This window comes from Schistocerca piceifrons, chromosome 4 (assembly GCF_021461385.2).
Source record: "Schistocerca piceifrons isolate TAMUIC-IGC-003096 chromosome 4, iqSchPice1.1, whole genome shotgun sequence".
NCBI lineage: Eukaryota > Metazoa > Arthropoda > Insecta > Orthoptera > Acrididae > Schistocerca > Schistocerca piceifrons.
In genome coordinates this window covers 25,641,145-25,665,404 of record NC_060141.1, presented here as the reverse complement: position 1 = coordinate 25,665,404, position 24,260 = coordinate 25,641,145, and the positions used below count along the sequence as shown (strand labels likewise).

Here is a 24,260-nt window from a genome sequence, read left to right as displayed (position 1 = left end):
GCGAAATGTAAATGAATTGTTGTACAAAGAGTTGAGCTCGATAAAATCGTAAAAATAATTTAAATGCAAAATATACCTAGTTAATTGAAGTTCCATTCACAGAAAATATTCAACACGGCAAACTCAGTAATCTCAGAATGTCGAATTTGTCAAATACTTTACGTCTGCCACAGCGTATCTCTCACAATTTTCAATTCCTGTAGAACTGGAATGTTTTTAACGAAATGATAAGAGAGGAAGTTTAGTGTCGAAGCTACTAAAGGTAAAACCAGTGTTGACCCAACGAGTGAGAGGGCGTGATTCAAACAAAGGCAGTTCGTTCTTCTTACAGCTAAAATTATTCTAACGTATTCTAGCGTGAAACACACGTAAAATTCAAACCTATTTTTTCGTTATCGGACACTAAAATGTCTAATGGATAAGAAGGAAATAAACTGTTTAATGGAAATTAAAAGCTACTCAAGGTAAGATCGAACAACTAACAAAAAATCAGAAGAGGTCTGACTGTAAAGTCGATGAGCGAAGAAGCAGAATCGGTAACAGATGAATTAATGTTAGGTAAGAAATACGAGAGAAGAGTACATTTATATTTGTTAATGAACAATTAAAAAAAATATGTAACCAACTAACGCTTTCTAAAATACAGTGCAAGAAGAACCTCATCTTCCAGAAAGCGTGGCTTATACGACCATCTGTTACCGAGAATGGCGTGGCCATATGTGAAGAGAATCGATAATCTATTACAGCTGGTCATCACCAAGATCTTGGGCGTTTACTAAAGTCGCCAGAGAACGGACGTCAGCATGCATAAGTAAAGTCCTCAGAACACTAGTCCACAGGGTAAGAATGAGGGATAACAGCAAGTCATAGGACTGTTATGGGAAATTAATTGTAAACCATCTGCACCCGTACACAGTGCCACTCGTAATACACCACACTGGAAGGAATAAAAACCAATCAATGAGTGTGTCATTTCCTTCAAACATGCATGCATTTCTGAAGGAACATTGTATAACGTTAATTGTCAACACAGGCGTTGTATGAGTGCAATAACGTAGCGAGTACTACATATCTCGACGGGTTATAAGGACGATTGTATGGAATGTCCGTCTCTGGCGCTAGTATGTCTGCGAGGAAACGTGGCACGTCGAAGTGTGGGTCGGTCCTGGAGGTGTGCTCGGGTAGCCGACGCTAAGCTTGAAGTCCGGGTACGAGCCACGGTCCGGTAAAAATTTTCATACGTCACCGATAAACAGTACAGATGAAGTCAATTTAGGTTCGCAATTTGCAACTAAAATTTAGTAATATTCAACGACAGCGTGGCATTGAAGGTGTTATGGGTGATTCAAAAAGAATACCACAACTTTAAAAATGTGTATTTAATGAAAGAAACACAATATAACCTTCTGTTATACATCATTGCAAAAAGTAATTAAAAAGGTTTTTTTTCACTCAAAAACAAGTTCAGAGATGTTCAATATGGCCCCCTCCAGACACTCGAGCAATATCAACCTGATACTCCAACTCGTTCCACACTCTCTGTAGCATATCAGGCGTAACAGTTTGGATAGCTGCTGTTATTTCTCGTTTCAAATCATCAATGGTGGGTGGGAGAGGTGGCCGAAACACCATATCCTTAACATACCCCCATAAGAAAAAATCGCAGGGGGTAAGATCAGGGCTTCTTGGAGGCCAGTGATGAAGTGCTCTGTCACGGGCTGCCTGGCGGCCGATCCATCGCCTCGTTCAGGTAGTTACGGACAGATAAGTGCCAATGTGGTGGCGCTCCATCCTGCTGAAATATGAATTGTTGTGCTTCTTGTTCGAGCTGAGGGAACAGCCAATTCTCTAACATCTCCAGATACTGTAGTCCAGTTACAGTAGCACCTTCGAAGAAAAAGGGACCAAAAACTTAATTGGCTGAAATGGCACAGAAAACGTTCACCTCAGGCGAGTCACGTTCATACTGAGTTGTTTCCCGCGGATTCTCAGTGCCCCATATACAGACATTGTGACGGTTGACTTTCCCTTTAGTGTGGAAAGTTGCTTCATCACTAAACACAATCTTTGAAACGAAAGATTCATCTGTTTCCATTTGAGCAAGGATAAAATCACAGAAATCGATTCTTTTAATCTTATCAGCTGCAGACAGTGCTTGAACCAATTTCAGACGATAAGGTTTCATAACTAACCTTTTTCGTAGGATTCTCCATACAGTTGATTGTGGAATTTGCAGCTCTCTGCTAGCTCTGCGAGTCGATTTTCCTGGGCTGCGAACAAATGCTTGCTGGATGCGTGCTACATTTTCATCACTCGTTCTCGGCCGTCGACAACTTTTCCCTTTGCACAAACACCCATTCTCTGTAAACTGTTTATACCAACGTTTAATACACCACCTATCAGGAGGTTTAACACCATACTTCGTTCGAAATGCACGCTGAACAACTGTCGTCGATTCACTTCTGCCGTACTCAATAACACAAAAAGCTCTCTGTTGAGCGGTCGCCATCTTAGCATCAACTGACGTTGACGCCTAGTCAACAGCGCCTCAAGCGAACAAATATACAACTAAATGAAACTTTATAGCTCCCTTAATTCGCCGACAGATAGTGCTTAGCTCTGCCTTTTGTCGTTGCAGAGTTTTAAATTCCTAAAGTTGTGGTATTCTTTTTGAATCACCCGTATAATGAATCTGAACTATGCAAAGGGCGCTGAACCTGTTTCGACGTGAATCCCTGAGGAAATAAGGGCTGGAAACCACAAGTTGTACACATATTATGTTTCCCATCTCTCAGTGCTGCCAACGAGTGACAGACACTGGATTTTCCGAGATACGCCTCACCAGGACAAGTGAACTCCTGCATGTGATGTAGTTGCTGGAACGACTGTTAAGTGCCGGCCGCGGTGGCCGTGCGGTTCTAGGCGCTGCAGTCCGGAACTGCGGGACTGCTACGGTCCCAGGTTCGAATCCTGCCTCGGGCATGGATGTGCGTGATATCCTTAGGTTAGTTAGGTTTAACTAGTTCTAAGTTCTAGGGGACTGATGACCTAAGATGTTAAGTCCCATAGTGCTCAGAGTCATTTGAACCATTTTTTTTTACTGTTAAGTATCAAAAACTCTTCGGTGGAATTGCATTTTCGGCTACGTGCTACAGCCTAAGTTTCATATGTAGGACCTCGTAGCTTAGCTTCTTAGATTTTTTGTGATTACGTTGGTTAAAACATTTATGAATCATTAAGAAATGTAATATTTACGACTTGGGTGGATTCATTGAAGTAGAAAATTTCCAATATCTGAAGATTCTTTGAATCATTAATGAGTGCACGATTTCCCATTGAAACTGGGCCCTACCTTACACTTGACATTGCTATCGGCTTAAATTTACTTATCTACACATTTTTTCCAGTGCTGCCAGAATGGTACTATTTTCGATTTCGTTTCATTCTTCTACACTCTGATACACCTGTAACATGTTATGTGTGCCATATTAAATTTCTGTGAAGATCAGTCAAACTGTTACGCTATTGTATGTTTACTTAAATGACAACACATTTCTGACGTGTAGTTTCTCAAATACTAACTTAGCACAAAGTAATAATTAAAAACTGGATTCTTCTGGTCTCAACAGTATCAACCTAATAACGATCCTGATATCTGATAGTTTTAAACTGAAATTTGTGCTAGTTTCACTTTCCATAAGGTGCATCAACTACAGGTTAAACACAACAACAGAAGTTGAGGTGCGGCGGTAGAAGGCCATCTGTGAATTCTTAGACTGTTAGGCGTTTCAGGAAGAATTGACAATAAAAGAAATTAATAAAATTAAAAGACGGACGATGAGCAAATCTTAGTGTGATAAGAAACGTGAAGGGGAAGTGAGATTACAACAGTCTCAACTTAAATGAATCTTCTTTGGCTCTGAGCACTATGGGACTTAACATCTATGGTCATCAGTCCCCTAGAACTTAGAACTACTTAAACCTAACTAACCTAAGGACAGCACACAACACCCAGTCAGAATCTTCTTTTAGTGACAATGAATAGTTACTGAAGAATAACTTTTATTGGTTCTAAAGATAGTGCGATAAAAATGAGTAATTGAAGTCCAATTACTCAAAAAGTACTGTGAAGAAATGGTAGAGAAATTCGTCTAGAGTTCATTACTAAAAACTCAAATAGTATCATAATTCAGTGGAAATGGAACCATATGATATTAAATATGCAGAAAAATTTGGCAAAGAGAGGGAAGATAAACATAAGAAAAAGAAGGATTATCAATGCAGGAAAAGAAGTGGTGTCTTCCCTGTCGTTGGACCACTTGGGACGTGAAAAAGTGGAGTACGTATTCTCGCACATCTCCTTAAAAATCAAATGCGGCACGTAAGCCTAGATGTGGAAGAAATCCCAACAAAAGTCCCCCGTATTACGAACCGTTTCGCAACAGCGGTTTCACCGAGTGCTATGGGAAGCGCCATCGTTTTCATCTGCCACGCAAAGAAATCCGCAGGGGGAGGCTGTGATGCGAAAGGAATCGGGGAACATATTGTGAAGGTGGCAGCCGAGCCTGCTACTGTAGGGGGCGCAAGCGACAGTGGGTGATCGATAGGGAAGAACGCACAGTGCCGGGGAAACACCCCAGGCTGTCGCGCGGCTTCATTGTCATTCGATGGAGCAGAAAACTGACGTCTCTTGTCTTCTTTATTGTGCAGCCATTGTTCTACGCAAGTAAGAAGAAACAACGGAAGCTTAATTAACGAGAAAGGAGTCTCCTAGCTAATGGCCTAAGGTTCCATAAACATTGTCATATCATTGACTTGTTGATCTCGAGAGAATTTTATTTGAACTTCGATACGCAGTTCTTATGGTAGGAAATGTTTTCGATTAGCTAATGACTATACAGATAATTTGGTTAGAATTATTTAAATGTCATATTAGAATAAGGTCGGACAATAAGCAATAAGGCGACCTGTGAAATGTTACCCGCAGCAACGTTATGAAGCGACGCGTAACAGACATCAAGAGAAAGGATAGTCTCTACGTTCTCTCACTAATGTATAACTCTAGACGTCTTTGGCAACCAAAAATCGGAACGTTTGTAGTCATGCCAGAGGACTAATGGTTTACAGTTCACTGCAATCCCCCAGTACAGAAATGATTATTTTTTCAGCATAAAAGACGACTGGGTAGCTATCAATTCATGTTAGGACATATTTCTACTCTCACTGATTATGGTTACGATAGTAGCTATTGAGTTTTGTTCAGTGTAGTATTACATAAACTGGAAACAGGAGATTGTCAATATGTATAACGAAGGGTGGCGTTGACGATATGAATGAAAAATTAGGTGGGCGAGAAATGCACATGCTTCCCACTAGTAATGTAATGCACTGATGGTGCACGAGTTTGAATGTTAAGACTGCTTACAGGTAATATACCTAGGAGAGTGTCTCGTAGGATGCACAGGCAAGACGAAAGCCAGTCGTCTGCACATATCTGTCCAGGAGATATTTTTACAAAATTGTTGATTATTAAAATTGAACATGAATATATCGCATTTTCAAAGAGCAGTCAGGCTACGCTGAGAAAGAGAGCGAAAATCGTATGGAAGCTCGGTCTCAGTTTATAGATTCTAAGCCCAGGCTGTTAGAGCTTTATAAGCAATAGATGAACATCTTCGTTAAAACGACTATTAGCATAAAAATCAGAACCTGATCTCCGAGGAGATCCATAAAATTTTTTTCTGAAAATACAGCGTTGACTCATATTTCACGATTGTAAAGGAATGTCTAGTATACGCTGCGATTCCAGCTGCGCTTGATTTTCGCTTCCTTAGCCTTTTCCGACAATATAATCAAGTGATAACTTGCATAAAAAGTTCTCGGTTTACTTGCCGCGTCAAATTAGGATAAAATCCCAAGCTTTCGATAACTACCTCCGTCATCTTCGTCAGGGGTAAAACTGACTCATGGATAAAATCCCAAGCTTTCGATGACTACCTCCGTCATCTTCGTCAGGGGTAAAACTGAGTCAGATTACGGAGGTAGTCATCGAAAGCTTGGGATTTTATCCAAATTTGACGCGGCAAGTAAACCGAGAAATTTTTATGCAAGGACTCCGTCGCGAAAGACTTCGTAGTCATACAAGTGATAACTTGGCTGTATCGGTTATAGAAGACATTTCTATTGAGCCTTATTGTCCGTGTAAATCGATGAAACCAGTGTCTGGAGACGCGCGGTGAGTGTACTGAAAAGCAGTGAGCACGTGTGCCGTAGTACGTTTTCTGTATAACTGCGTGAGGAATGAAACTCGTGCGTGAGAGCTCTAGCTGTACTGTTCGAGTCATCCTGACTGATAAAGAGTATCAAATCTTTACGACTGTTTACCATCCGAATTCTGCTGGTAGGTACGAAAACATTTTAGAGAATAACACGTGGATATAGTAATATGTAATGCATGACACAAAGAGAAAAGAGTTAAAATAAAAGTAATCGCAGTGCTGTGAAATAGACATCCAGAAGAATATGTGACACTTGAACAGATTGCGGTACTGTGCGATTCCGTTAAGTAAACATGAGTTCTAAAGAGCATGCCTTATGAGCTATGAGCCCTTGAACAAATGCTTTTCAGAGCCCGTCTTCACAAACACTTTTTTCTTGTTTTGATCCAAACTACCTGCTCTCAAAACATGCGGAGCAGATGGCTTGTAGCAGAATAGGCCCACTGTCAGAGGTATCCCAACGATTTTCGCTTATAGCTTTCGACTCAGTCGTCTCCGGACTAGGATCACTTACCTGAAATTGGTACATTTACTCTTTTCCATCATCTTTGATAAGCTTTTAACATCATCACGGAATCACCCTGCACATGCCGAGCATCACTGACCATCTGCTAGGCCGGCCACTCTGAACACTGCTTCTTCGCTTAGTTAGTGATGTCCAGCGTCATGCCACACAGTCTTAATCTTACTAATAGTGGCTGCAAGTGTCTTGTGTCCTCGTTGGTAATATCCATAGAAGTTTCCTATTACTAGATTCTGATTAGGGGTAAATACTGACATAAAATACATTAAATGAAACAACAAGTTTGCTGTTACCAGTCACTAATTATTCATCTCCACGACGCGTTTCAAAGTTTTAAACCTCCGTCATCAGGTTGATTTACATTTGTTAGTACGACATGTGTGTGTGTATTGTGTTACATTTTTTGGAGGAACTTGTGGCACTGACTAGTGCAGAAACAAAACATTATGTCAGAAGATGGTTTTGGGTTTCTATTGACAAAACGCTAAACGTATATCAAACGGTAAAAATAAAATAAGTGAAACAGAGTACATCTACACCTATGTGATTACTCTGCAATTCACAATAAAGTGCCTGGCAGAGGTTTAAATGAACCACCTTCAAGCTGATACTTCCTGGCAGATTAAAACCGTGTGCCGGGCCGAGACTCGAACTCGAGACCTTTGCCTGTCGCGGGCTCTACCATCTGAGCTACCCAAACACGACTCACTCCACGTCATCACAGCTTTATTTCTGCCAGTACCTCGTCTCGTACGTTCCAAACTTTACAGAAGCTGTGAGGACGGGGCGTGAGTCCTGCTTGTGTCGCTCAGATGGTAGAGCACTTGCCCACGAAAGGCAAAGGTCCCGAGTTCGAGTCTCGGTCTGGCACACAGTTTTAATCTGCCAGGAAGTTTCATATCAGCGCACACTCCGTTGCAAAGTGAAAACCTCATTCTGGCACCTTCAACCTGTCTCTCTACCGTTCCACTCTTGAACGGCGCGCGGGAAAAACGAGCACTTAAATTTTTCTGTGCGAAACCCTGATTTCTCTAATTTTATCGTGATGATCATTTCTCCCTATGTAGGTGGCTGCCAACAGAATGTTTTCGCAATCGGAGAAAAAAACTGGTGACTGAAATTTCATGAGAAGATCCCGTCGCAACTAAAAACGCCTTCTGTTTTACTCGATGACGTTCCGTCTATTACTACGAACTGTGACCTTTCTGACAGGAAATCACGAATCCAATTCACGTATCATGTCTGTGGCACTATCTCCTCTATTTCGCGATAATGCAAAACGAGGTGCCCTCATTTGTACTTTTTCGATGTCATCCGTCAGTCCCATCTGATGCGGATCCCACACCGCACAGCAATACTCTAGAATAGGGCGGACAAGCGTGGTGTAAGCAGTCTCTTTAGTAGACCTGTTGCACTTTCTAAGTGTTCTGCCAATGAATCGCAGTCTTTGATTTGCTCTACCCACAACATTATCTATGTGATCGTTTCAATTTCGGTTATTTGTAATTGTAAACGCTCAGTATTTAGTTGAATTTACAGCCTTCCGATTAGTGTGACTTATCTCGTAATCGAAATTTAGCGGATTTCCTGTTAGTACTTACGTGAATAACTTCTCACTTTTCTTTATTCAGGGTCAATTGCCACTTTTAGCAACATACAGATATCTTATCTAAATCGTTTTGGTCATCTGATGACTTTACAAGGCGGTAAAAGACAGCATCATCTGCAAACAATCCAAGACGGCTACTTATATTGTCTCCTATGTTTTAATATAGGTCAGGAACAATAGAGGGCCTATAGCACTTCCTTGGGGAACGTCGGATATTACTTCTGTTTTACTCGATGATGTTCCGTCTATTACTACGAACTGTGACCTTTCTGACAGGAAATCACGAATCCAGTCGCACAACTGAGGCGATACTCCATAGGCACGCAGTTTGGATAGAAGACACTTTTGAGGAACGGTGTCGAGAGCCTTCTGGAACTCTAAAAATATGGAATCAATTTCACTTCTCCTGCCGATATCAATCATTACTCCATGAGTATAAAGAGCTAGTTGTGTTTCGCAAGAACGATATTTTCTGATTTCGTGCTGACTATGTGTCAGTAAATCGTTTTCTTCGAGGTACTTCATAATGTTCGAATACAGTATCTGTTACAAAACCCTACCGCAAATCACGTTAGTGATATGGGCCTCTTATTCAACGGATTACTCCTACTCCCCTTTTTGGGTATTGGTGTGACTTGAGCAATTTTCCAGCATTTAGGTACGGATCTTTCTGTGAGCGATTTATATAATTACTAAATATGGAGCTATTGTATCAGTATATTCTGAGAGGAGACTGACCGGTGGCCTTGGCTTTATTAAGTGATTTAAGTTGCTTGGCTACACCGAGGATATCTGCTTCAATGTTTCTCATCTTGGCAGTTGTTCTTGATTGGACTTCAGCAATATTTACTTCGTCTTCTTTGGTGAAGGAGTTTCGGAAAACCGTGTTTAATAACTCTGCTTTAGTGCACTGTCATCAGTGACTTCACCGTTGTTATCGCGCAGTGAAGATATTGATTGCGTCTTGCCAGTGGTGTGCTTTATGTATGTCCAGAATCTCTTTGGGTTTTCTGCCAGATTTCGAGACAGAATTTCGTTGTGGAAGTTATTGAAAGCATCTCGCACTGAAGTACGCGCTAAATTTCGAACTTCTGCAAAACTTTGCCAGTCTTGGTGATTTTGGTATCTTTTCAATTTGGCTGCTTCTGCAACAGTGACCTGACCTGTTTTGTGTACTATGGGGGATCAGTGCCATCACCTATTAATTTATGTAGTATATATCTCTCAGTTGCTGTAGGGGTCAGAGGTTTCTTTCACTGTCGTAACACATCACATGTATACTGTCATATTTTGTTTCTCCACTAGACAGTGTCACAAGTTCCTCCAGAAACAACTGTGACACAATACGCTCACACACACACACACACACACACACACACACACACACACACAATACGCACACATGTCATACTAACAACTGTAAATCCACCTGATGACGGAGGTGTAAACCTTAGAAAAGTGTCGTGAAGATAAATAAGCAGTTACTGGTAACAGTGAATTTGTCGTTTCATTTAATGTCTATAATAGTCACGGTAAAGCATAACCTAAAATGTTAGCATTTAAAATACATTATAAACGCGTATGAAAAATATATTAACAGCTGCAATGAGAAAGACTGACTAATTTTCGATATAATCTTCAAGATCCACACCCAAGAGAATTATTTCATTTTTTGGGTCTATGATCTAATCTAATCTCTGGCGACTGAGACATTGATCGCAACGGTTTTAAGGGCTCACCTATCCAGTCTGCAAAAAGACAGCAACCTATGTCGAGCCCTATCGCTATATACCAACACTGGCCGCTTGTATTGACCTAAATTCGATATAACAGCGATAGAGACTAAGAAATTGGTCGTAATTATGTACCCCATTACTTAGATCCTCTTTTAAAAACATATGACGATCACTTGTTGCGGAGTCCTTAAAATCCTCGTTTAATATGAAGCGTGTTCCGACACACCACTTATCGTCTCCGACCTTGCAACGTGCATTCGCATATTGTTGTGCGAATGTCACCAGATGACAGAATGCTTCTTCAGTTATTTTGATAAATTTGCGTAGTCATCGACATGCTCATAGTACGCTGCGGGATTGGTAGTTGTTCCCGGTAGTGTGAAGTCTGGTGGCCTTCTAAAATGAGGAACCACAGGGTTCTGTGACGGCAAGGACCGACAGACAGGCAGAAGACATTTTTACCGAAGGGTAGATACTTACGAGAAACCACTGTTGTGTATTTTTTCTTCCGGTTATGGCGAGACAGGAACCAAAAGCTAGTTTCAATTGCTTCTCACTTGTTTTTCCCCCCCTCCAGAATTCCTTCATTTTTTCGCACCATGTGCCTTTCTTTTCTCTTTGTTCAGGATATTACAAACATTTTCTTTCGAAAATATCATTTTCTGTTGTTTGTCTTTTTTACGTTTTGTACCTCTAAATACTTTTAAATTCTTCAGATTAAGCTTGTCTCTAAATTCTTGTCCCAGAGGTACTGAAAGATCAGTTTTGTTTGAGTGTTTTCATTTATTTGTATGAATGTCCAAAAACGGATCACTGTTATTTTCCTTATTATTTCTGTTTCTTGCTATATTTCGGCGTTGTTTCTTAATTTTCAAGTTTCATCGCTTTTTATTGGATCTATGATTTATTCTTCTCTTTAATATTTCTGGTTTGTCATCTATAGAGTACGTTTCGCTAGGGCGGCATACACGAAGAAATGTCGGATGCAAACACTCGTTGGAACATGACAGTACCTGGCTGATTAAAAATGACTCATTGCGACAGATACAGCACCCACTGAGCTCCTTCTCAATATAGTCACTGCTGAAACTAAGATACTCGTCAGAACGTAGGACCAACAAAGTTTCCAAATATTACAGAACTCCGCCGCTCACACTGGAAGTTTGCCACCAGTTCACAACTGATCACCGAGGGACGCCCGCTGCACTCTTCATCATGCCCATTTTGACGACTTTCGGAAACTTATCTGCACCAGGAATTCAGTATTTGATTGGCCACACATTGAAAAATGCTAGCGCACAATTTCGAATGTTGCTAAGTTTTATGAGTCGCAAAATTTTATCCTATACTTGTTTTCGCACATGGTGAAATAAAGAATCAGATAAGTCATTTTAATGACTGTGGTGGTGATACTGCTAACGATATGAAAATGTCGACTGTTGCGTAAGATAGATAAGTCATCTTTTACAATATATTTTCTGTAAAGTAAATGCTCATGGTGTTCTCCTACCCTGAGAGATGAATGAAATCTCTAGTTTAATTAATACTTCAATGTTTCATTTGTTCTAAAAGAGAGGGTCGCAATTTCACTAGGACTGCATATTCATTATTGACAATGAGTGCAGTACACACACTTCGTTTGTCGTTTTAACTAGCAGTTAGTCTAGTAATCAAAATACTGGCTGTTCTTGTTTAGCAGTGGATTCGAATCGTATGTTATTGTTGAAACATAATACATATTCACTCAGTACAATCAATATCGTTAACGAAGAAAGTCTATTAGCAGAGAATAACAGTTACGACTGTGGATGACAATGACAGATACGTACAGCCATTAAAAGGAATATGCTATGATACCGAAAACGTGAAGCTGATTGTGTGTGTGTGTGTGTGTTTTTGTGTGTGTGTGTGTGCGCACGTGTTGTTTACAAGAAAATTTACAGGAAGAAAGAAATATCCCCTGCAGAATGCGTCAATTTTTATCGTAAGTTCTACGTGTGTCACGGTGCCATCTGAAGAAAAGCTAGTCTAGAGCTTCATTGTCTTGATTGCGTGTTAATGTGTGGGAAAAAATAAAAGGGCAATGAAGATGATGTATGAGCTGATGTTATATAGGGCTACTATGATGCTTATATTGTCTTGAGCCTGTGATTAATTGCAACGTTAGGGTCAAGACTGCACCATGGAAATTACGTATTGTCACGTACATATCAAACATGCTGATGAACAAACATCTGTTATACCTTTCCCAAGTCATCTTTAAACCAATACAATTTCTAAGAGAGCAGGTTTATGTAGATGTAAATTAATTCATTACAAAGGCAGTTTAATTATAGCATTTGTACAATAACAAGATATTAGATGATAACGCCTATTGGCTCGCTGGATGTAATTTTATCGTGATGACCACTTTATAAGAGAGTATTTAAATCTAAACGACCAAAAAATAGAAAAAAAGGAAAAAAGGCACACACACACATACACACACACACACACACACACACACACACACTCACACACTCAGACTCACACACATACAAAACTATAGCACTCTGATGCTGTTCCTGTACATTTCAAGCGTGCCAACCCATATTTCCTAAATAGAGAGAAGTATTAACTAAAAAACCTTTCTCAGTACTTCTTGGGAACAAAGTAGTGCAGGCGTTCGACAGACAAATGTTTCGAACCACCACGACCTATAAGATCTTTATTAATTCACTTGTTCACCCAGATTTTCGGGCAACAGTTATTGTACTCGTACGTTAGTTTTTTCGGATACTAATTACAGAAATATAGTCTGACAGTCGACTAATGTCTATGAAACGCAGGAATCATGTTTCGTGATGTTTGTATCACGAAATGGTACCACCGAGGTCTAGACCGCCCACCAAAAGTACCTTACACGTTCAACTGAATCGTTTTGGTAATGAGGGGCTGCACGAACTGCGCACACTGAGTGTCTCTACCAGAAAAAAAAGTTGTTTCTGATCACCATTTTCAGTGACTAATCCAATGCTAGCAAAAAATTTAAGTGATCTTCTATTTACCATACAACGATATGAACGAATGGGTTTTAAAAGTGACATAATACAGAAATGTAAAAAAAAAGAAAAAAAAGGAAGTAATGTCTTGTGGTCTTGTGACTAGGGCCTCCCGTCGGGTAGACCGTTCGCCGGGTGCAAGTCTTTCGATCTGACGCCACTTCGGCGACTTGCGCGTAAATGGAGATGAAATGATGATGATTAGGACAACACAGCACCCAATCCCTGAGCGGAGAAATACAGAACTGTAACAGACAGTATATGTGCGTGCAGTATAGACGCGGTTTTCAATGGCAGGTAAACAAAACAATTTTGTACCCAATTTTGGCAAATGTAGAGGAGCAGACTATGTAATTAGTATTTAATGTTCACTCCAAACGATCTCTCAATTTCGAACAAAGACGGAATTACAGTGCAGAACAACAATTACCAGAACACTATTGAGGAATGTAGTAGACGACCTGACGTTAGTAAATTTGGCAAAACATTCAGTAATTTTGAGGAAAGAGGAAGAGAAGCCTTTAACATGAAACAGACGTCGGCTTTAGTTTCCTTTCTGATTCGGATAAAAAATGCCTTCACTTGATATTTTACAAATCTTATATTCAAGAAACTTCGATCTACTTTCAATTACATCACGCAGAACATCAATTCGTTTTTCTGTAGTTCTAGTGTATTTATTTTGGAAAATTATTCTAATGACCCGCACTGAAACTCCCACATCACAATATACCTGTATTATGGAATTTGTTTTAGGTAACTCGTCACAGTTCAGAAAAATAATAATGGTCACAAGTAACATATGAGCAAAAATATTTTGTTGTTGTTATTTATTCCAACAACCCCTAGTTAAGAGAATGGAGGCTTAATACAGCAATAAAAAATAGAATTATTTGTCGAATGTAGCAAAATATCTGAGCGATGACAAAGTTGACGTTAAAAGTAACTTGAAAAATAGTTCTTCGTGACAAGATCTGACAATCTACTGGCGAGCTTCTATTAGAAGCGCCAAGAGTTTGTAGCGTAAAACAAAAACATTCCTTCCGGTGTTGTTAAATGAAAATATTTCCACCATTTATTTTTAAATGGAACGTGTGATGTATCTATAGTGATGAATAGAGTGGAATGGCCTGAAAAGTGATTCGCTCCATGTCAACATGATAGAGTGGTCGAATAATCTGTATGCTAATAAATTATGTAACTAGTTATGTGGATACCATCAGCTGCTTTGTAACAATAGTAATTATGCTAGTGCAGGTTTCGGAGTATTGTCACTGCAGCGTCGTGTTAACAAACGAAACAATGAGGCAATAATGTTTTTCTAGACCAGATCAGCTGTAAAGTACCAAAAAACTTCGTGTACAAACTTCTGTGCTTAAAAAAATATTCATGAATCTGATATTTTCTTCTCGTACGCTTACATTTCAATGTAAACAATTATTATAAAGTTAACACAATAAAGCTCAAATGTTACAATGAATAATTTATTGTTACAACACATTCTGCAAGAGTATTAAATTGTGAGATGAAATCTGAAAGCTGATCGCGACCAGACGTTCCCCTAAAGAAGAAATCATGATATCACATTATTTTTGTTAATGGTAGAATCATCTGTTTTGTGAAAAATAATGTCTCTACAAATTTAAATGGCTGCGGGTAAAAACTATCTGGAATTGCAGTGAATTAAAGATGTTTATTTTGATTTAAAAAAATAATATTGTAACGGATCTTCCATTCGATTTTTCTGCACTACACCTGTTACCAAACGAAGTATCAGCGTGATTTTTGCCGCCTTTGAGTTGATTCGTATAAAGTAAGAAGGACAAAAAAGCTTGAACAAAGAATATGCTCAGAGAATACTGACCACGATGTCGGCACGACTAAACTAATCCACAGATGAGACAGAAACAACAGACACGAGCATAAGGCGAATTTTGCGGGGAATGCAAGTTGCAGTTTTGTAAACCTGACACACAACGCTATTTAGGTGTTGAGTAGAAGAAAACTGAACCCATCAATGGAGCCAATTAATGTCACAAATATCAGAAAGGAATAAAAACGTAATGATAAGCACAAGTACTTCGTGGGCCTTGTCCCGTAACGAGAAGATTACGAAAAAATAGCCTATAGTCTAGATTGGCCTTGAATTGATGGAGAATGAATTACTCCAGTCATTAAAAACCAGAAAGTACGAAATATGCTTTTCTATCCTTCGCGAAGTGCAAGTTAGTCCCTTATCTAACCATGTATGTTAATATTTGCTGATTTCAACAACTATTTTAAGTTCCCGTGCCCGTCTTATCCGTTTATTATAATAGGCTGTCACTTGCGAAATATAAATGAATAAGTTTTGTTGTGCAAAAAGCAGCGCTCGATAAAATAGTAAAAAGGATTTATATGTAAAACGTACCTAATTAACTGAAGTTTCATTCACAGAAAATATTGAACACGGCAAACTCAGTCTCAGGGTAGCGGATTTGTAAAATTCTTTACATCTGTCGCAGCGTATCGCTTACAATTCTCAATTCGTTAATTTTAAAACCCCGGAGTGGTTTTAACGATGTGATAAGAGAGGAAGCTTAGTACCGAAGTTACTATGGGTGAACCTAGTGTTGACCCAACGAGTGACAGGGCGTGATTCACACAAAGGCAGATCGTTCTTCTTACAGCTAAAATTATTCTAATGCCTACGTTGTATCCAGCGAGAAACACACGTATAATGCTAGCCTATTTGTTCGTAATCGGGCACTAAAAGTCTAAGGGATAAGAAAGAAATGAACAAAATGTTTAAAGGAAATTAAAAACTGCTCAAAGTAAGATCGAACAACTAATAAAAAATCAGAAGAGGTCTGTCTCTGAAGTCGATAAGTGAAGAAGCAGAAACAGTAACAGATGAATTGAGGGTAGGTGAGGAATACAGACAAGAAAGTACATTCGTATTTATTAATGAACAAATAAAAGAAATGTGTAGCCAAACGCATTACACAAAAGCAGGTAATTCCGTATGAGAAGCGGTTAACCTTCAGCCTTTGCTTTGTGGTCTCTCAGAATGATATTATTAGTTGACTGTTTTTTATATACGCGAAAGTAAATTTTTCTCAGCGATCCAAAATTCATATACGCCTCAAGATGTTTTTAAATTTCTCCTGCACATTTCTTTTGGAAGATATTCTTGCCTATGACGTCTTTTCTACATCTTTTTTTCAGGGTCGCTTTGAAAAATAAACGTTATGTTACAACTAGCCACATCTGAGACAAAAAATCCCATCCCATCTCTGCAGATCCAAATAGCCAATTGTAGTATCTATTATTTCTTGATACAGTTACATAAGGGGCGATCAAACCGTTGTCGGTGCTGCAGCGTATATGCAACCCAGTGCGACCCCGATGCGGCCACGTAAGCAACGACATGTAGGCAAGGTGTTAGTGTTGCCTCTGAATGTTGTCTTTGAACGCAAACTTTTTGGTCGCCCCTTACAATTTACCTGGGACAAATGTTAGTAATATTTTTTTACCCTTACACAGATTTAAATTTTCACCTAAAAGCTCGTGTGCCGAGGGGAAAAAATCTAATATAAAACTTTTCATTGAAGAAATGGAAGACTATAGACAGAAATAGATTTTATCAGTGTAAACAGTACCAAGAGAGATGCACTCAAAAGACGTTGAAAAAATAAGTAAGGAGCGATACGCACAATTATCTTGCAGGACGGAAGACCGAGGGTATACCTACATAAATACTGAGTTACTTAGATACAGGAACGATGAAAGCAATTTTAACAAAAAAATTTTTTTTAGTGAAAGCTGTCAGAGCTACACTTATTTACTCAAAGTAAGCTCTGCGTTCATTTTATGATCTGTATAGAGTGCTGTAAAGTTAACACTGTTCTTCATAAAATACGAGTTTCACTAGTCACTCTGATCCACCGCCGATTATCATGTCATCTCCTTTGTTATGCGGTATGAGAAACAGATCATGAGGAAGAAGGACGGTAACGAAGGTGAAATGCTATAAAATGCTGGGGGACAAGCAATCATGTATGAAAGGAACGAAGATTAGGTTTTGACAGCCCATGGACAAGGAGGTGATTAGAGACACAACAGTAGCTCGGATTGGGGAAGAGAGCAGGAGGAAACAGGCGTGTTATCTTAAAATTAACTATTACGAAATCGGCCTTAAGTGATTTTAGTAAAGCTTCGGAAAGCTTAGACACGTGTACTCGTACTGAACGAGCGTCCTCTGCCGTGACAGTCCAGTGTTTAACGACTGCGATACCTCGCTCGATAAACATTTATGAAACCGAACGTACTACCGAAAAAGTTAAATCTCGAGCTAAGGAAAGGCGGTTTGTCCATGAGGGCTGGGGGTGGGACGAGCACCGATGAGAAACGGAAGCAAGATGTAAACGGAGGGAAGATGTACAGCTGTCACGCAACATATAAGCTACAGCCTTGAAGCCAACTTTTTGAAACATCTCCAAGATGTACCACATATACGAAGATACGAAAAATGAATTAGTGAGTATGTATCTGTTGATTCAGCTGGAAGCCTGTAATATGAAAACGTTGTTTTTAATCGTTCTGTTCCTTAAAAGAGATAAATATGACATATGTAAATACCAAGAATTCAGATTGTACGTTGTGTTAAAGTGTTACTCTTTCTTAGGCAATAAAGAAAGTGAAAGCGTGTGGTACGGAAACAGAGCGTTAATACAGTGGGAACATAGGCGCGTCACAAAGGCAAAGAAGAAGTTTGAGAAGAGCAGTATAAGATTCCAAACTACTCACAGGAATACACGAAAAATTAATTTGTGAGTATGTATCTACTGATTCGATTGGAAGCCAGTGATATGAACATGTTTTTAATCGACAAAATAAGCCTTCTGTCAAGGAGTAATTATATACAGGGTGATTCTGTGATGATGTTACAAACTTTCAAGGATGACTGAGAAGCGAAAATGTATCAATTTGTGGTAAGGAACCTTGGTCCAGAAACGCCCTAGTCGAAAGTAAGAGACAACTTTCAGAGGTGGTAGTAAGGATCGAAACAAGTAAAAAAAGTCTAGTAAACATGGACTGTAGAATGCATACCTTAATAGCTATGGCAACATGTTGAGTAGAAGATATGTGTTCCACAGTAGCGAAGATGAACAAGTGCTCATAGCTCTTATAACCCATGTTTACTGGACTTTTTTCTGCTTTTGGTCCATACTACCTTCTGCATAAATATGGAAAACAAAGAACTTGCTATAGAAAAGGGATGTTTCACAGTATCGAAGATGGAGTGCTCATACCTCTTAAGTTATATATTTTAGAGATCGTGTTTACTGGACATTTTTCCTTGTTGTGGTTTATACCATCTCCTTTGACAGTTGCCCACCCTAAAATCTTAGCAACAACAGTACCGATACATGTATTCCACTGTCAGAGACTTCAGGACGATTTTCCTTTATAACTTTCGACTCGGTCGTTTCTGGACCAGGGACCGTTACCTCAAAAAGATACATCTGTCCTTGTCCATTACCTCTGAAACTTTGTAACATCATCACCTAATCAACCTCTACACGGTTCAGTAACGTTAAAAACGCATGTGTATCTAGGAGAACATCTAGATCCTTGTTATTGATAAAAACGTCATGTTTCCAATTAGAACAGAGTCCATTTCTTGTAGTTACTGAATGTAATGTTAGCTTACGTCTAATACCATAAATACATTATCTGTCATACTAAATGCCTAACGGAGGGAATTTCATATGCGATTTGTTTCTCCCATTCCCTTCGCAATAGCGAAAGGAACGTGGTAAAGTGACTGTATGTCTACGTATGCCTGTTAATATATCTGATCCTGTTCCCACGTTGGTTCCGCGAGATATGCGACAGGAGCAAGATAGTCCTATTCCATCCTGTTTCAAACGCTGCTTCCCAAACGTGTCCACGTACATCACAGAAACTTTCGTTTAAATCGAGAGTAGTGTGCGTTAGTCTTGCAGGCGATTTTCAAGTACACAGCGATTATCCACAATCATCCCACTAAATTCAAGTCCTTCAATAGCCGTCTGTACATCTAATTCTATATCTTCATCTCGATCCAGATCTCTTCGTTACGTCACACCTAGATATTTAATACATACATTCAGCGCCAGAATGTTATTCAAGGAAATTATCTGTCATTTATCAACATTTAAGAGAAACTCTTGTTCACTAGAGCAAATTTACATTTTGTCTAAGTAATTTTTAAGAGTTACATCATACCTCGAAGTAGTTACTTGCGTAACACATGTTTCGGAAGGTCTTCGTCTGAACACAAGTTCTTTCAAAGCTAGCAATCTCCATAGCGTTTGTGTTTCTATTGTGTTTGAAGATATCCTCTCTAATCCATTTTCATAGATAACCAGTGCGCACTGTATCTGAATTTCCAAGTTAGGCGAAGTTTATTTCACCTGGGGAATACGCTAAAAGTCTTTGCAGAGTGTTCCGAATCCAAAATAAATAAAATTACGTTCCATTATCCTGTCGTACCGCCCCTCGCCAGAGCTAATTTTCTAAACGTACACGCAACAATCATTTCACGACAGGTAAGCTCTTCCATCTGTACCATGTCATATTCGTGTCTATTTCCAACTTCGCAATTCAATATCATTACGTTGCATCTGTATACGGTCTCTATCGATCTTAGCCAACTCAATAATTTTCGAGTATTGAATAACAGCCTTTGATCTGCAGTTAAAGCGAAGGCAGCAAAGGATTTTAAGAGCTCGACAATTTTAGTACCAAGAAAGTAATTGGCGCACTAGAATGGAAATGAGTAGCGTATAGAGAAGTGTGTAACTAGAGAAATAAAATTCTACACTGTAAGATGGAAGAATATATTAGCAATACAGAGAATAGCGAGGGTAAAGTAAAGGTCCAGGCACATTTCCTGTAGACCTACAATTCATATGAGTGTGTTGTAATAGTGGGAGATCAAGTACAAAGAAGTTCGTGTTCTTTACTGTTGCTTAACCTGATATCGAAGAAAGCAGAGGAACTGGAAGAAAATTCCAGAAGAGAAATAAATGGACGCGAGGAACAGCGACGGGGGCAGATACCGAGTTTCACATGTCACGCGGCTGGTGTGGTCGAAATCAAGAAAGACTAGGAAAATCTGTTGACTGGAATTGTCGCTAAACTTCGCACAGAAAGTGAGTTTATGATAACCGAAGCTAAATCTCAAGTGAACAGCAGCAGATTAACGACTAGATTAACTTTTTAATAAAGAAAATAAATTCCCGAAATGAGTCCTGGGTGTTGCGGATTTTTCATACTAGAGCGAGCTGGATCGCTTCATATATTTTAAGTTATTCCTGCCATCATCGGACAAAACTGAAAATTTTTCATTCCTTCTCAAGCAACTTATCTGGTATTTTTCAACTCTTAGGCAAGATGACATTCAGTAAAGCACGTGAATATTTTTAACAGTCGCACCAAACCGCGATGCAACCACTTTGTAGCACATTGTGTTTATTTACCTGTCTACTGTGACAAGACATATCAAATGCAATTGCCACTGAACTGTTTTTTGCGAGTTCTAAGATTTGTCCTCATGGCAGTAGCCGTAACAATAACGCCGTAATAAAGGGAAAAGCATATTGAGCGATCTAAAGAGCGTTATACTTTTAAAAAACGTTAAACGTCAGAACTGAACAACACTTGGAAGAATAGTGTATGGAACTATGCTTTTCTAGAAGCAAAAGTACATAATCAGGAATGGAGTTATGACAAGCAGGAATGTAAGACTGTATAGTGATGATTCGCATGCGTTGGAGAAAATCAAACTATTGAATTGCGGTACAACAAAGTGGTATTGGAAATAAAGTGGATACATCAGGAAATAAAACGGTATGCTAGGGCGAATGGGAGAGAGCGAAAGTATATGTAAAAGACTTACAAGCGCTGATAAGACATCGCGGAATACTATTGAAAATGTTACATAGGAAACACTTCCCTGGCCGCAAAATATTATTTCATAATTTTGCTTGCACTTGGTTCTTCAGGCTTGATATATATTTCAAATGAAAACATTGTACAATTTTCAGTTCTATTTGCTACTGGCGAATTTCGACTTTAGTCGTTATCAAGTAACGTTAATATCACCTTTATGTAACATGCCGGAAGACATTTAGGACGTAAAGCAATCCACCAATCCACCATCGCACATGCCTGTCCAGTTACAATCACTAACTTGATATGTGTCAAATAGAGACAGAATGTATACAGTGTATGTCGGAGAACCATGTATAGTGTAACTTAAGTATATATGTCTGCATGTGTACATACCAAGAGAGCAACTTTGTTGTTGCTACATGACATAATGTGGACTTTGAGTGATTTGTTGTTCAATACACACATAAGTTATGGTGAACATCATTCTCCGATATGCGTTGTAAGCATTCGGTCTTTGTTTGACACATACGATGTTAGTTCAAATGGCTCTGAGCACTATGGGACTTAACATCTGTGGCCATCAGTCCCCTAGAACTCAGAACTACTTAAACCTAACTAACATAAGGACATAACACACATCCATGCCCGAGGCAGGATTCGAACCTGCGACCGTAACAGTCGCGCGGTTCCGGACTGCGCGCCTAGAACCGCTAGACCACCGCGGCCGGCTACGATGTTAGTGTTTATGCGTGACTCCACATGTGGCCTGGAGGGTTGATTTGCACATTAACTATATTGTGATATGTTGCGTAGAGGTTATCTGAATGTTGGTTAGTAATGAAAAAAGAAATTGCCCAATAGTAAATAAATTTGAAAATTGTAAAGACTGTAACGAGAAATGTTTTCTTTTGAGAAACACTGTTTATTTCTTACGAAGCGACTTTCGGTTTCTTACACCGATCACCTGTCATTTAACAGTTTTCTAAGAAGTCGACAGCAAAAGCTAAGACAAAAAGTAAATGGTTAACATTTTTGTCAGTACATGTGGAATAATCGGGTCTACTGCCGGATGTTTGTGTCGCTCTGGCACAATATTTCGGCTCACGAAGCCCGTTGCCTTCTTCAGGTGCTACCTGAGACTAGACAAGATCCTGCAATACGACAGTCTCAGGTAGCACCTGAAGAAGGCAACGAGTTACGTGGCCGAAATATTGTGCCAGAGCGACACAAACGTCCGGCAGTAGACCCGATTATTCCACATGTCAGGATCTCGCCGGGAAAGCCTGAAGAGTTATTTTTGTCAGTGTCTGTCAAGCACTGGCGCAAAATTCAGCTAACGTAGCACCGAGGAACGGTTGAATTAGCACTGGAGAGATCTGCAGGCGAGAAGACGACGGACTTACCGCCAGAGTGGTGACTACAGGGAGGAGGGAGGGCGCTGACTTGTTGAGCGGCGATCGCTGCCAGGTGCGAAGCGCCGCGCGGTTGTTGACAAACAGGGCAGCGCGTCTGGGCGGCGGCGCGCGTACCTGGGTGAGGCGCGCCGCCGTTGCAGGCGTGCAGGGGCTGCGGCTGCGCCCCCGCGCCCGCTCCCGGGCCTGGCGGAGCGCCGGCCGGCGGCTGCTGCGGGGGCGGCGGCTGCGGCGGCGGCTGCTGCGACGCCGGGGGCGGCTGAGGAGGCGGCGCCGGCGCCGGCTGCTGCGAGACCATCTTGGCGGCCGGGGCGTCCGGCTGGCGGCCGTACAGCTCGATCATGTCGGCTCGCACTGGCGGCGCTCTGGCGCCGGGACGCCGGGCGCCGCGCGCCGCCGGCCGCCGCCTCCGCCGCGGCAAGTAGTGCGTCGCGGCCGGCCCCCACCGCGGCGCCCGCCGGGCGCTCCCATTGGCGGGCTGTGGCGCGGCCCCCACCACGCGCCGCCGCCACGCCTCCCCGCCGTGTTTGCCGAGTACACACGGGCCGGCCCGCACGTGCCCGCGGACGAGTGCGGCGCGGTCACCGACCGACCGCCCGCCCGCTGCGACTGCGACCGGAGCTGCCTCCTCCTCCTCCTCCTCCTCCTCCTCCCTCGCCGCCTTCTCGCTCCCCTTCCCCCTCCCCTAGTTACCGCTTCGTTCTCCCGCGCGAGTGGAGCTGGCGAGCCGCTCACGTCGTTTAATGCGGTATCGTCAGCGCCGAAAGGAAAACGGCTAACATGTACACCAGTCTGGGCTATTTATTAGAAAGAGATACAGTCGACTCTTGCTAGTTCGAACCTCTATATATACAATTTGTCGATGAAGAAGTTGTCTTGGCCCGTCAAAAACTTCGCTAAGTCGAAGAAATTGTGTTTATCTTGGTACATTCGACAAATCTAAGCGCATGTCATGACAGACCACCAGGAAGCAATATTATAAAAAAAATGGTTCAAATGGCTCTGAGCACTATGGGACTTAACTTCTGAGGTCATCAGTCGCCTAGAACTTAGAACTACTTAAAGCTAACTAAGTACATCACACACATCCATGACCGAGGCAGGATTCGAACCTGCGACCGTAGTGGTCACGCGGTTCCAGATTGAAGCGCCTAGAACCGCACGGCCACACCGGCCGGCACAAGCAATATTATAATTCCAAATTAGCCGCTATTGAACAATCTGTAACTGGAGTCGTTTCCTCATCTGATTTCGTACTTGTTCCGACATTCGACTGTTCGCGACACACTGTTAACTCAAGTGTGGTGTCACCGCCAGACACCACACTTGCTAGGTGGTAGCATTTAAATCGGCCGCGGTCCGTTAGTATACGTCGGACCCGCGTGTCGCCACTATCAGTGATTGCAGACCGAGCGCCGCCACAAGGAAGGTCTAGTCGAGAGACTCCCTGGTACTCGCCCCAGTTGTACAGCCGACTTTGCTAGCGATGGTTCACTGACTACAGACGCTCTCATTTACAGAGACGACAGTTTAGCATAGCCTTCAGCTACGTCATTTGCTACGACCTAGCAAGGCGCCATATTCAGTTACTATTCTGAACAGATAATATTGTGAATCATCTACCGTCAAGAGCGACGTTCATCATAAATGGATTAAAGTTAAGTATCAACTAGCTACGTCCGCTTTCTGAATTCTAATTCCTTGTCATGTTCCAGACCTCACGTCAGTATAGTCCTTC

The 24,260-nt window shown here is 40.9% G+C and overlaps 1 protein-coding gene across 1 annotated transcript in view; it reads right to left on the bottom strand.

Annotated features, from left to right (window-relative positions):
- LOC124795563 (LIM homeobox transcription factor 1-beta-like) overlaps window positions 1-22,865 on the bottom strand; it is a 112,629-nt gene extending 89,764 nt beyond the window's left edge. Inside the window, exon 1 of the mRNA XM_047259636.1 lies at window positions 22,514-22,865. Within this exon, the coding sequence (XP_047115592.1) occupies window positions 22,514-22,865 (352 nt within the window). The remainder of the gene's footprint in view (window positions 1-22,513) is intronic.
- Window positions 22,866-24,260: the final 1,395 nt, after the last annotated feature.